The 12,072-nt window shown below is 39.9% G+C and overlaps 2 protein-coding genes across 4 annotated transcripts in view; one reads left to right on the forward strand and one right to left on the reverse strand.

Moving 5' to 3' along the window:
* Window positions 1-318: 318 nt before the first annotated feature.
* Window positions 319-7,076, forward strand: dao.2 (D-amino-acid oxidase, tandem duplicate 2). Of its 2 annotated transcripts, XM_019862898.1 has the most exons (11): window positions 319-427; window positions 1,862-2,057; window positions 3,013-3,127; window positions 3,822-3,898; window positions 4,087-4,152; window positions 4,744-4,798; window positions 5,458-5,562; window positions 5,637-5,713; window positions 6,068-6,185; window positions 6,634-6,732; window positions 6,813-7,076. In XM_019862898.1, exons 2-11 carry the CDS (start codon window positions 1,864-1,866, stop codon window positions 6,936-6,938), a joined length of 1,032 nt encoding a protein of 343 aa, XP_019718457.1. In that variant the 5' UTR covers window positions 319-427; window positions 1,862-1,863; the 3' UTR covers window positions 6,939-7,076. The 2 variants fall into 2 exon arrangements, with proteins under 2 accessions (XP_019718457.1, XP_019718458.1); XM_019862899.1 differs by lacking the exons at window positions 319-427; window positions 1,862-2,057 and adding an exon at window positions 2,707-2,940.
* Window positions 7,077-9,136: 2,060 nt separating this feature from the next.
* The window catches only part of svopa (SV2 related protein a), a 10,194-nt gene continuing 7,258 nt past the window's right edge, over window positions 9,137-12,072 (reverse strand). The window contains exons 10-17 of one of the 2 annotated variants that reach the window (XM_019862579.1): window positions 11,692-11,820; window positions 11,512-11,585; window positions 11,319-11,395; window positions 10,379-10,483; window positions 10,100-10,211; window positions 9,924-10,005; window positions 9,708-9,797; window positions 9,137-9,633 (exon numbers count right to left, since the gene is read on the reverse strand). In XM_019862579.1, the coding sequence (XP_019718138.1) occupies window positions 9,418-9,633; window positions 9,708-9,797; window positions 9,924-10,005; window positions 10,100-10,211; window positions 10,379-10,483; window positions 11,319-11,395; window positions 11,512-11,585; window positions 11,692-11,820 (885 nt within the window). In that variant the 3' untranslated portion in view covers window positions 9,137-9,417. Of the gene's footprint in view, window positions 9,634-9,707; window positions 10,006-10,099; window positions 10,212-10,378; window positions 10,484-11,318; window positions 11,396-11,511; window positions 11,586-11,691; window positions 11,821-12,072 lie in introns of both variants that reach the window. The other variant, XM_019862572.1, reaches the window with a different exon arrangement.

Here is a 12,072-nt window from a genome sequence, read left to right on the forward strand (position 1 = left end):
GATGGGTCACCCTTCGCAAAAATCGTACCTGTATATACACATAGACAATCCATAAAATAAATTATGTACTTCTACCAGTGTCACTCAAAACTAAGCATTATTTTTCTTTTAAAAGGATTTCAGACTGCCAGTGGTAATAAAAGTGAGACTCTGAAAGATAGACTTTTTCGGAGTCTATTTTCAGTAAAAACCTAAAAATTGTATACAATTGTATTATATATATTTTGTTTAAAAACAGTAGAAATAGGAATATATATAAATAGTGTGGTATTAATATCGTCGCTGAAGATTTATCTGCCCATAGCAGCTATGAATACATTGAATGACTGTGCCCGTAGATAGACTCCGCCCCTCAATCTGAGACGTCTGAAGCACTTGTTAGTGTTTTCACTCACTTTGTGATCGTTGATCGGCTTCCTCGCTGACGGTACAGTACCTTGTTTGTGCGATTCAATGCCTTTCGCAATCACTTATGTAGTTGTGTATTTGCGTATGCGAAGACAAATGTCGCACCAAGTGAAAAGCAACACTTGCAGAAATGCTAAATTTAACCCTTGGGGGGATTTGCAAGTAGGAATCCGAGACAGCTTGTTTATTCTGGTTGCGAACTTCATGAAACTGATTGATTAGTATAGTATGTCGGTTTCTTCAGTACTGTATAAGACTAGTTTCATTCAGCGTTAATTTGTAGTTACGGGATATCCAAACTGTTGCAGAGCAAGGGAAATGTGCTAAAATCTATTGTGTTTTACTTCAGGTGCACAGACGTTATCAGGCTTGTTAATTATTGCATAGTCTACACTTAAGCAGTAACAACCACTGCACGAAATTTGATCGATTTGTTGCTGTGCTGCGCTGCATTACTCGTCTTGTGTTATGAAATTGCACCCATCCGAACTGCTTATCCTCACGAAAGGTCGCAGCCACACTGGAATCTGTCAGACCTGAAGGCGGGGTACACCCTGGTTGCCAGCCAGTTATTCTTATTTTTATTTTATAGTAAGCATAATAAGCAGTTCAGATCATGGATGGATGGATGGTTTAGTCAGTACTGACTGTACAATGAAATCTATAAAGTACAAACAATACATCCTGTGTCTTTTGACATCATCCATGCATTCATCATCTGAACAGTTTATCCTCACAGGGGCGGTGGGCAAACTCGAACCTATCCCAGCTGACTTCGGGCAGTAGTGGGGGTACACCCTGAACTGGTTGCTTGCCAATCGCAGTGCACACATAGACAAACAACCATTCACACTCATAATCTCACTTAAGGATAATTCGGAGTGTTCCATTAACCTATCGTGCATGTTTTTGGAATGTGGGAGGAACCCCGAATAACCAGAGAAAACCCACACAGGTACAGGGAGAACATGCAAACTCCACACAGGACGGAGCCCAGAATCGAACTCTGACCTCTGCACTTTGAGGCGGACATGCTAATCAGTCAACCACCTTTGACATTGTTTATAATTTAAATGAGGGCAGCACAGTGTAAAAGGGTCAGCCACGCCTGCCTCACTGTCATGACAAGTTCAAATCACAGCTCAGCCTCTCCTGTGTGGCGTTTGAACAGGACAGTATGTTCTTCTCATCCATTACAATAGCATGTCATGGCAAAATATGAATGTGAGTCTGGGTGGGTATTTATGTACACTGGATGTGCCCTGTGATTGAGTGGCAGTCCAGTCTAGGGTGTACCCCGCCTCAAGCTCAAAGTCCGCTGGGATAGGCTCCCATGACCAAAATGGGAACACGCGCTATTGTGGCTGACTTCAATCTGTACCACTTGAATTACACTTAGGAATTCCACTGTAACTGTGTAATGCATAAGGTATCTCTTGTTCTCTTATTTCAGATATGCGTGTGGCCGTAATAGGTGCAGGAGTGATCGGTCTCTCCACAGCGCAGAGCATTTATGAGCAGTACCACTCCATTGTCACCCCACTGATCATTGAGGTGTATGCAGACCGCTTCACCCCATTGACCACCAGTGATGGAGCGGCAGGCTTATGGCAGCCTTATTTCAATGACAAGGGCAATGGTCAGGAGAGGTGTGTGTAATCTTTTTGACTCTTATTCCTCTTGAAAATGTTGTTTCAATTCTGCATGCTCCCACATAGACAAACAACCATTCACACTCATAATCTCACTTAAGGATAATTCGGAGTGTTCCATTAACCTATCGTGCATGTTTTTGGAATGTGGGAGGAACCCCGAATAACCAGAGAAAACCCACACAGGTACAGGGAGAACATGCAAACTCCACACAGGACGGAGCCCAGAATCGAACTCTGACCTCTGCACTTTGAGGCGGACATGCTAATCAGTCAACCACCTTTGACATTGTTTATAATTTAAATGAGGGCAGCACAGTGTAAAAGGGTCAGCCACGCCTGCCTCACTGTCATGACAAGTTCAAATCACAGCTCAGCCTCTCCTGTGTGGCGTTTGAACAGGACAGTATGTTCTTCTCATCCATTACAATAGCATGTCATGGCAAAATATGAATGTGAGTCTGGGTGGGTATTTATGTACACTGGATGTGCCCTGTGATTGAGTGGCAGTCCAGTCTAGGGTGTACCCCGCCTCAAGCTCAAAGTCCGCTGGGATAGGCTCCCATGACCAAAATGGGAACACGCGCTATTGTGGCTGACTTCAATCTGTACCACTTGAATTACACTTAGGAATTCCACTGTAACTGTGTAATGCATAAGGTATCTCTTGTTCTCTTATTTCAGATATGCGTGTGGCCGTAATAGGTGCAGGAGTGATCGGTCTCTCCACAGCGCAGAGCATTTATGAGCAGTACCACTCCATTGTCACCCCACTGATCATTGAGGTGTATGCAGACCGCTTCACCCCATTGACCACCAGTGATGGAGCGGCAGGCTTATGGCAGCCTTATTTCAATGACAAGGGCAATGGTCAGGAGAGGTGTGTGTAATCTTTTTGACTCTTATTCCTCTTGAAAATGTTGTTTCAATTCTGCATGCTCCTTACCTTCAGGGAATGGTGTAAACAGACCTTTGACTACTTGGTGAGCTGTCTCCGTTCACCAGAGTGTGTAAAAATGGGTCTCTTCCTCCAGTCCGGTTACAACCTCTGCACAAAACCAATGCCTGTGAGTAAAGCTTTGTATTTGACAATAAGAAAAATAACTCAGAAACCAAAATTTGGTGGTCATAGTAATTTAAGATAAAAAGATGAATATGGGCGGCAAGGTGATCTACTGGTTAGCAGGTCGGCCTCACAGTGCATATGTTCAGGGTTCGATTCCGGCTTTGACCTTCCTGTGTGGAGTTTGCATGTTCTCCCCGTGCCTGCGTGGGTTTTCTCCGGGTAACCCGGTTTCCTCCTACATTCCAAAAACATGCATGGCAGGTTGATTTGTGCACTCCAAATTGGCCTTAGGTGTGATTGTGAGCATGAATGGTTGTTCGTCTGTGTGTGTGCCCTGCGATTGGCTGGCAACTGGTTCAGGGTGTCCCCCGCCTACTGCCCGAAGACAGCTCGGATAGGCTCCAGCACCATCATGAGGATAAGCGTATTCGAAAATGGATGGATGGATGGAAGATGAATGTACTTTTAAGTGTAACATTCTAAAGGAATATCTAGTTACAGGCTGGTCTGATGATGTAACTTTGACAAATAAATGTCAGCAACACTCATGAACCATTAACTGAGATTTTATGGTGACGTTTTAAAACCGCAAGCCGTAGAACAGTTGCCAATCAGTTTATGCGTAGGATGGTGCAATAGACAAAGATCTGGCCTTAAAATCGGTCTTTACCCAAGTGTTGTTTTTTTCTGCGCAGGAGCCAATGTTTAAAGACATCGTCCTGGGCTTCAGACAACTCACAGAGCGAGAGCTGAAGATGTTTCCTGGCTACAAGTAAAATTCAATAGGAGTTGCTGTATGACTATTTACAAAACCCAAAGTGTGCACAAAAGCACCATGATAATTTGCTCCAGAACTTTGGGCTTGTTCCAAAGAGATTGAAAAACTTTTGTACTACAGTACTGATTGAGTTAATTTATAACACACCTGTTTCTTGTAAATGCCCAATATCTTTTTTTTAGTTATGGGTGGTTCAACACTGCGGTCATGCTCGAAGGTAAAACATACCTACCTTGGCTGATGGACTGGTGAGTTATTGCACATAAGGGCACAAATAAAGTCTCAGTGTTTTCATGTACTTCACTTCATATCCCTGGCTTAGTGTCTTAAACCATAAACCACTTTGAGCTGCACACATTTTTTTTAACATAAAATTTGACATGTCGTGATTTGGTCTGCTATAAAATCATAAACATATCCAATATTCCATTTCATTTTAACTTTGAGTCACCCTTGTCCCTTTTATGGGCCTGAATCATCAAAAAGTAGAATAAATATAAACACTTCACAATTGACAATGGACTCAAAGAAGTCCATTGTCAATTGTCAAGGAGTGACTGCTTTCCACACTTTCATTGATGAAAGCTGAGATTAGAAAGCAGTAAAGATGTGAACCTTTACATATTCCATGTTTTGTTTTTCTTTTAAGAATGATTTAGCCCAGCAAGTTGTATACTAGTGAACACTGTAAAAGTACTTTACATACTCCAGTCAGTAACCCATACAATACATACCCTACAAAATAGGATATTTGGTCCAAATGCTTTGCGTAACAGAGAAAAAAGCATAAAGGTCACCACATGCTCTGGTATGAATAGTACATCTGGTGTCTTCCTCAGGTTGGCAAAACGGGGTGTGAAATTTTATCACAGAAAAATTGGCTCCTTTACAGAGGTGAGCTTTGCACCAGATTCTTCACACTATGGAGAACTTCGGACATAAAGGGAATTATTTCTGATGAATGAATGACTGGACATCCTTTACCTGGAAATAACAAAAGAAAGTGGCACACGAATCAAAGATGTTGTGTGAAGAGATATATTGGCTGGCTGAATAAGAATGCCCGACAGTATCTACAAAAACATGCCTGAAACATGAATCACCATTCCTAATGAACTATAAACCACTCTGACAGTCAAATTAGCAAACTTTATACCAAAGGATTATAAAAATAATATTTGCATTACCAGTAATAATGTAAATCAGGAGCATTGTCTGCGGATGTCAGGACTTAAGGATGAGGCCAAAAGATTGTCACTTCTTTCCTGCTCAGGCCAAAACTCTTGCAGGTTCCAGGATATGAGTAATTTTTAAAATGTAAAAAAACAATACAAAAGTCATATTTTTTATCAATATCCCTAACACAATTTCCTAGCCACTTCCTTGTGTAATTTCCAACAAGGAAACACCTCTTTGTCGGTAACAAAAAAAAATTTTAAAATGTAAAAAAAAAAAAAAAATGTACAGTAGCTCTAAATTTGGCCATGGTACAGTTTTTGACTGTACTGTATTTTTTCCTCCTTTTTAAAAGTTTTGTCCTTCCCTATTTTCAGCTGTCTAAAAATGGTGCAGATGTGATAATAAACTGTACTGGGGTGAGATCCGGAGACCTCCAACCTGACCCTGAACTCAAACCAGCTCGGGGACAGATAATAAAGGTGAGGAGACTCATTATCTGGATCATTTGGGTAGAGGGGAAAAATGATTAATTCTTCATATTCCTATTTCCTAGGTAGAAGCCCCATGGTTGAAGCACTGGATTTTGACCCACACTGGAGAGATCTACAACTCACCATATATCATTCCAGGGTAGCACTTGTGACTTGAGACTGACAAATTCTCAGCAGTCCAAAGCCACTTTCACACTGCATTCCTGTTAACAATAAAGCTGGCATTTATTCGACTGTCCCCTTATGAGAGGACCCACCAAAGTGGCTTTTTACTGGAAATGTGCTTTCAGATGTTTAGACGAGCGATGGCATCAGCTACAATTAACCTTTAACACAAAAGGATGTGGACAGTGAGTCTTTCGTGGTTAAGTTTGACACTCTGGTTGGGGCATGCAATGTTTGATTTCGCTGTGAAAATGCCAGTGTGAAAGAGGCTTTTAGTGACTTGAAGTAGCACTTTCATTTTGTGTTTTCAACAAGTTTGTATCTGCAGGAGTCGTCTCGTGGCAGTCGGCGGGGTGTTCCAGTTGGGAAACTGGAATGAAAGCAATGATTCTGCCACCCATGAGCACATTTGGGAACAGGCTTGCCAGCTCGAGCCTAGTCTAAGGGTAAAGTATTATTACAATTCTTGTCATCTCAGTTGACATATACGAGGGGCAGTCAAAAAGTAACGAGCCCTGTTCATTTTACCTGACTTATAGCTCATATTTTTTTCTTTCAAAATTTCAACAGTGTGTCGTTAAAATACTTGTTTATGTATAAACTGCTAAAAAAATGTTTGAATGTATCCACTTCCTGTCACCTATTTTCAAAATGAGATCATCATTTGATGTCTGTCAGAAATAAAGAGCTGTGATTGAATTCCTTGTTTTAGAAGGGTTGGCACCATTCAACATTTATAAAAAAAAAAAGACTGGAAAACACTTACGGCGATGCTGGACTAGGCTGCAGCACTGTTTCCTTCTTTTATCATTTTGTACTGGTAATTGGGTAATTTTGGTTTTATTCATGCCCTTTGATTTGCATTATGTCTGTTGCTGTTTTCTCACCACACAGCATGCCAAGATAGTGGATGACTGGACCGGCCTCAGGCCAGCTCGAAGTAAAGTCAGACTGGAGAGAGAGACTATACTGTGTGGTACCACTGCCGTTGAGGTGATTCATCCTAAACATCTGATCGCAATTCCACATGTGAATTGGTCCTCAGTGTCCGAGTTACTGTGCTTGTCCTGTAGGTGATTCACAACTATGGCCACGGAGGTTTCGGAATTACCATTTGCAAAGGCTGTGCAGAGGAAGCAGCCAGGCTTTTTGGTCAGATTTTGGAAGAAAAGGGCAAGGCACCAAAAGCTCACCTGTGAATTTGTTATTAGCATTTGTGATGCAATTGTGATCAAATCATAACCTAATAATTTCATTATCATTATAGTAAGGGGCAATCGTTATTCACTATTAAATAACAAAATAGGACCATGTTTAAAAAAAAATTATACATAGTACAGAGATATATATATATATAGAGAGAGAGAGAGAGAGAGAGAGAGAGAGAGAGAGAGAGAGAGAGAGTTTACAAATCCCTGACATCAACAATGACACGACCTCATCTCTTTTACAAAGATTATTTACTGCCATGATGTACATTTACCTTTTTTGTGTTGACAAAAATCAGTGTACATTACATATTTATACCGATTAGATTAATACTGTAACAACCAGCAGCTCATTTTTTCAGGTAAAGCATAGCTCATAGAATAAGTGTAAAATTACATCACCTCTTTCCAAAAAAAAAAAACAAAACCAGATTTGATGAATTATTCACAGAGGTATAAATTAAACCAAATTAAATGACTGTGTTTAGTCTAAAGTAAACATTAAGTACACATAGACGCTGTTTGATGTTTAGAATCCAATGAAATAGTCACATTTTAAGTATTTTCATCACAGTATTTTATTATTTTTAATCAGGCTGATTAAGCATTGTAGAATGTGATGAAACTAAAAAACAATACTGTCCCATACTTCCAAAAAATATATATATATATATAGAGAGAGAGAGAGAGAGAGAGAGAGAGAGAGAGAGAGAGAGAGAGAGTTTACAAATCCCTGACATCAACAATGACACGACCTCATCTCTTTTACAAAGATTATTTACTGCCATGATGTACATTTACCTTTTTTGTGTTGACAAAAATCAGTGTACATTACATATTTATACCGATTAGATTAATACTGTAACAACCAGCAGCTCATTTTTTCAGGTAAAGCATAGCTCATAGAATAAGTGTAAAATTACATCACCTCTTTCCAAAAAAAAAAAACAAAACCAGATTTGATGAATTATTCACAGAGGTATAAATTAAACCAAATTAAATGACTGTGTTTAGTCTAAAGTAAACATTAAGTACACATAGACGCTGTTTGATGTTTAGAATCCAATGAAATAGTCACATTTTAAGTATTTTCATCACAGTATTTTATTATTTTTAATCAGGCTGATTAAGCATTGTAGAATGTGATGAAACTAAAAAACAATACTGTCCCATACTTCCAATCTAATCACGTATTTTCTAGTACAATGCATGTTTTCTTGATTCTTATTTCAGAAATGTCAGAGACTACCCACACATAATGAACTCATTACTCTGATTAAAGTGTCACCAGATTTCACCTTTGTCATTGTCAAAAATTGATCATGGCATAAACGAATATTCCGACTGGAAATGTCTTGCCTTTTTAAAAAAACAAAACAAAAACAAATTGGTGTTCACGTTTACACTTGGGCATCATCATTATGTTGTAAACAAAATTGTTTATTTGGCTATTTTCTTTACTTTTCAGTGAATGGAAAAAAAAGAGATTACCGGTATAGACAACTGAGTTAGATGTTAACCAGGTAGAGAATATATTTGTATTTTGTAAGGCTTTTTTGAGTTGGACTGTCTGAAGCTACATATTGTATTTTCTAAAACTTAGAGCAGTGGTTCCCAACCTTTCTTGGCTTGTGTACACGTGAAACTTGTCATACGTGATGATGACTCTCCAAAAGTAAAATGTAACACAACTGATCATAAAATGAAAACTATTTCTCCTTTACTTAATATGAACATTTAATTCATAGGGATATTCTTCTTAACTCTAACTAAACATAAAAATAAATATGTTGCCTTGAAAATAGATAATATAAAAAAACAATAATTAAAATTAAGATTCATATTATTTGCCACAAAAAAATGGAACTAATTTGAATAATTCCCCTTTAAACAGGCATTGTAACTTAAATAGCAGAAACAAAACCCTAAACAGGAATAATATTCAGACCTGCTATAGCAGTTTTACTTTCTTTTCAGTAGTCATCTGAGCTTTAATGAGACACTAGAGTTGGCACACAGGCAGTGTGCTTTAGGCACAGCTGTGCCAGATGATCGAGGAAATTGTTAAATGTTTCCACGTGTCGCTTGGAAATGTGCTCACGTACTCCTCGGGGCACCCCTGGTTGGGACTTAGACCATTGCTTGTTCCCCCTCTTTTCATTTGCCCATCGGAAAGCAGGATTCAGACCTTTTTTTTTCTCCATTTCTGAGACTGACAGACCTCACTTGCCTTCACCCTTTCTTCGGCCAGACCTGAATGCCATGCATTCCAGCCATTCTGTTGCAGTTTTACAGTGGCAAAAGGGATGGCAATGGTGGATGAAGACTCTTTAGTGCAGTGACATGACATTTTGTGCGGGCCTTCCTCTCTGAAGTCGCTTTAGTGCGTAGACTGTAGATGGGACTTGTGAAAAGCTGCTGCAGCTTTTTTTGTCCTTTCACGATTCACTGTAATAATCTCAAACATTGCTCAGCCCTGGGAGCCGGAGCTGGAATGAGGGATTGGCCCCGTGTTTTGTGAGGAAGAGGCTCGGCCCATCATCTCCTGGCCCCACTGACGCTGGCTGGATTCCTGCAGGCCTCGTCCCGTTGTCTCAATTGGCAGTGCGCAAGACGCGATAGCGGCAAGCAGGCAGCAACAGCAGTAAACCGAGAGAGCCAAATACACAGACGACTCCAACAACACCTGCAAGAGAACGCGGAAAGGCCACTTGGTATGTCACTTCATCACATCAGAGTGCCAAACTTTGCAGATGCTACCTGTGCAACAAAAGGTGTGATGAGTGCACCAACTCTCGCCATTCCACTGCTTGTTCCCAAGCCTAAAGCCCTGGTTGCAGTTGGATACACCTGTTGAACATCAGAAAACACGGTGAATGTCCTACTACTTCTCTCTGTCCTTGACAGCCGTATTGAATTGGTTGACATTGGACTAATCCTATTCATTGCACTGTCAATGTGAAGACTGGAATTAACCTCTGGTGTATACACATAGGCAGCCTGGAATCCTCCTGCGATGAAAGCTCTGGCAATGAATATCAGCACTGTCATGGATGCTCTGTGACAAAAATGAGAAGCCATACTAGCTTTATGACAAGGAGGCAATTTGCTGAAAAAAAAAAGAAAGATCATTCGCAAGTTTCTCCTTTTACCTCCCCACACAACCATAGAGTGGAATGATGCACAGAGAGAAGACAAGGAAACACAAGGCCATGGTCTTCCTTCTTCCTAACCGATCGATCGCCCACAAAGTCACCAACAGCCCTGAGGAACATGAACCCGTAACCTCAATAAGTTTATGTAACGGAGTCAAGTTACAAAAATAAAACAGAATATTGAAAGACAACTTTTAATAGCTTTCACGATGCGATCTGGTAAAAGAATGATCCAGAAAAATATTTACAATCTTAAAGCTTTTTTGTTTTTGTTACCTGGGAATTCCGCTAAGGTTGTCCACAACAGGTCTTTGTAGTCATCACTGTTCAAATATTTACACTCCAAGCTGCATCTGAGTTCCATCTTATTACCACTGGACACTAGACAAAAATAAAGAACAACACATTTTTAGCTTAGATCTGTTAATTATACTGGAGTGTCTGTGTTTTTACGCTTAAATATCCTCCTCCTAAAAATCAGCAAAACAACAACAACATATAGATTTTATCAGTGGCGTGATTCCTTTAGTATTTTCAGATTTGAGCTTTCATTTCTAGTTACGCAGGCAACAGTTATTTTTTTATCCACCTGGCACGCACTTTACTGTATAGATGGAAGGCGTGTTTCTGAATTAAGAAATAACATTGGTGGTCCTCCATTTTTACCGAAAGCAGTTTCAAATCTGCGGGGGCAAGATGTGGGTTGTGTCTGTAGGATTTTCTTTGTCCGTTCATCAAATGAGCATTCGTGTGGACATCAGAGGTCACTTCTCCTCTTCCTTTCTGCTTGTCCCGCCACAGTGCGTCATCCAAATTGGTCAAATGAATATTTATGTATTGAGTGTGTTTTATATCGCTTCATACAGATGTTCATTTATCTCATGAAATTATTTAACACTTCATTTATTGTAAATAATAATAAAAAAGGATGCATTTAACATTAGGATGTTATGATGTAGTCCTAAGTTAATTATAGAAAAAAAAATTTCCAAATGAAAACTAATTATAACCATTAATATAAACTCAAGAAATGTCGTGGTTGGTGCTGGTCTAACTCCCCTCATTAAAATAATTAAGCCAACAGTATAAGGTGGTGCATTTTACGCAAGGAGACTGAATTTGTCTACATAACGTAGTTGAGTGCAAAACATAATCAATTTAAAATCTTTAATTAAAACAAAACAAACAAACAAACAAAAGCAAAGCAGTGACTCACTTCCACATGCACCTCCCTCCTGAAAGAGCTCTGTGGTGAGCAACACAAGGCCGTAATACGAGAAGGCATTTGCAAACCTGAGGACAAGAGAGACATCAATCTGAAGATTATGCTAAATGTGCCCATTAAGTACTACTCATAACAGAATGTGTTTTTTTAGATGAGAAAAGCAATTAATGTTTCTTCAATTCACCAAATAAACCACAGAAGAACTGTTGTCCAGCGGAAGTGCGACGAGAACAAGTCACGAATCTTCCCACGATCCTCCTGATGAAAAAGCGGAAATCAAGAGTCTGACAACACTCATAAATCAAAAAGCATAAAAATAGCTGAATTATATTTGGACCATTAAGGTCTGCAGAAACGGATTTACTTGTTTGGCTGCAATGAGTTTTCCCAGCGGCATGGGTACACCATTCTCCACGGCAATCCGCTTCAAAGTAGCCAGAGCTTTTTCTTGATTCCCCGTCAACACATCGTATCGAGCACTCTCAGGTAGCCACTGCCGCCCAAGCGAAGAGACTCATCAGTTTACTCAGCTTCTTAGTGAACATTCACAATTTTAAGAAGACATATTGGGCCCTATTTTGGGAGACAGGCGCAAGTGAGCTTGGCGTCAAAAACTGCCGCATCTCGATATTCATTCGATATTCGGGGGCAAGTCTAGTTTACTGTATTTGTAATTTGGCAGACCGCCCGAAGCCTCGTGAAATGTTCTGGCGGAGAGAGCGTATTTTATACTACACCCCCCCCC

This window comes from Hippocampus comes, unplaced genomic scaffold, assembly GCF_001891065.2.
Source record: "Hippocampus comes isolate QL1 unplaced genomic scaffold, H_comes_QL1_v1.1 scaffold147, whole genome shotgun sequence".
NCBI lineage: Eukaryota > Metazoa > Chordata > Actinopteri > Syngnathiformes > Syngnathidae > Hippocampus > Hippocampus comes.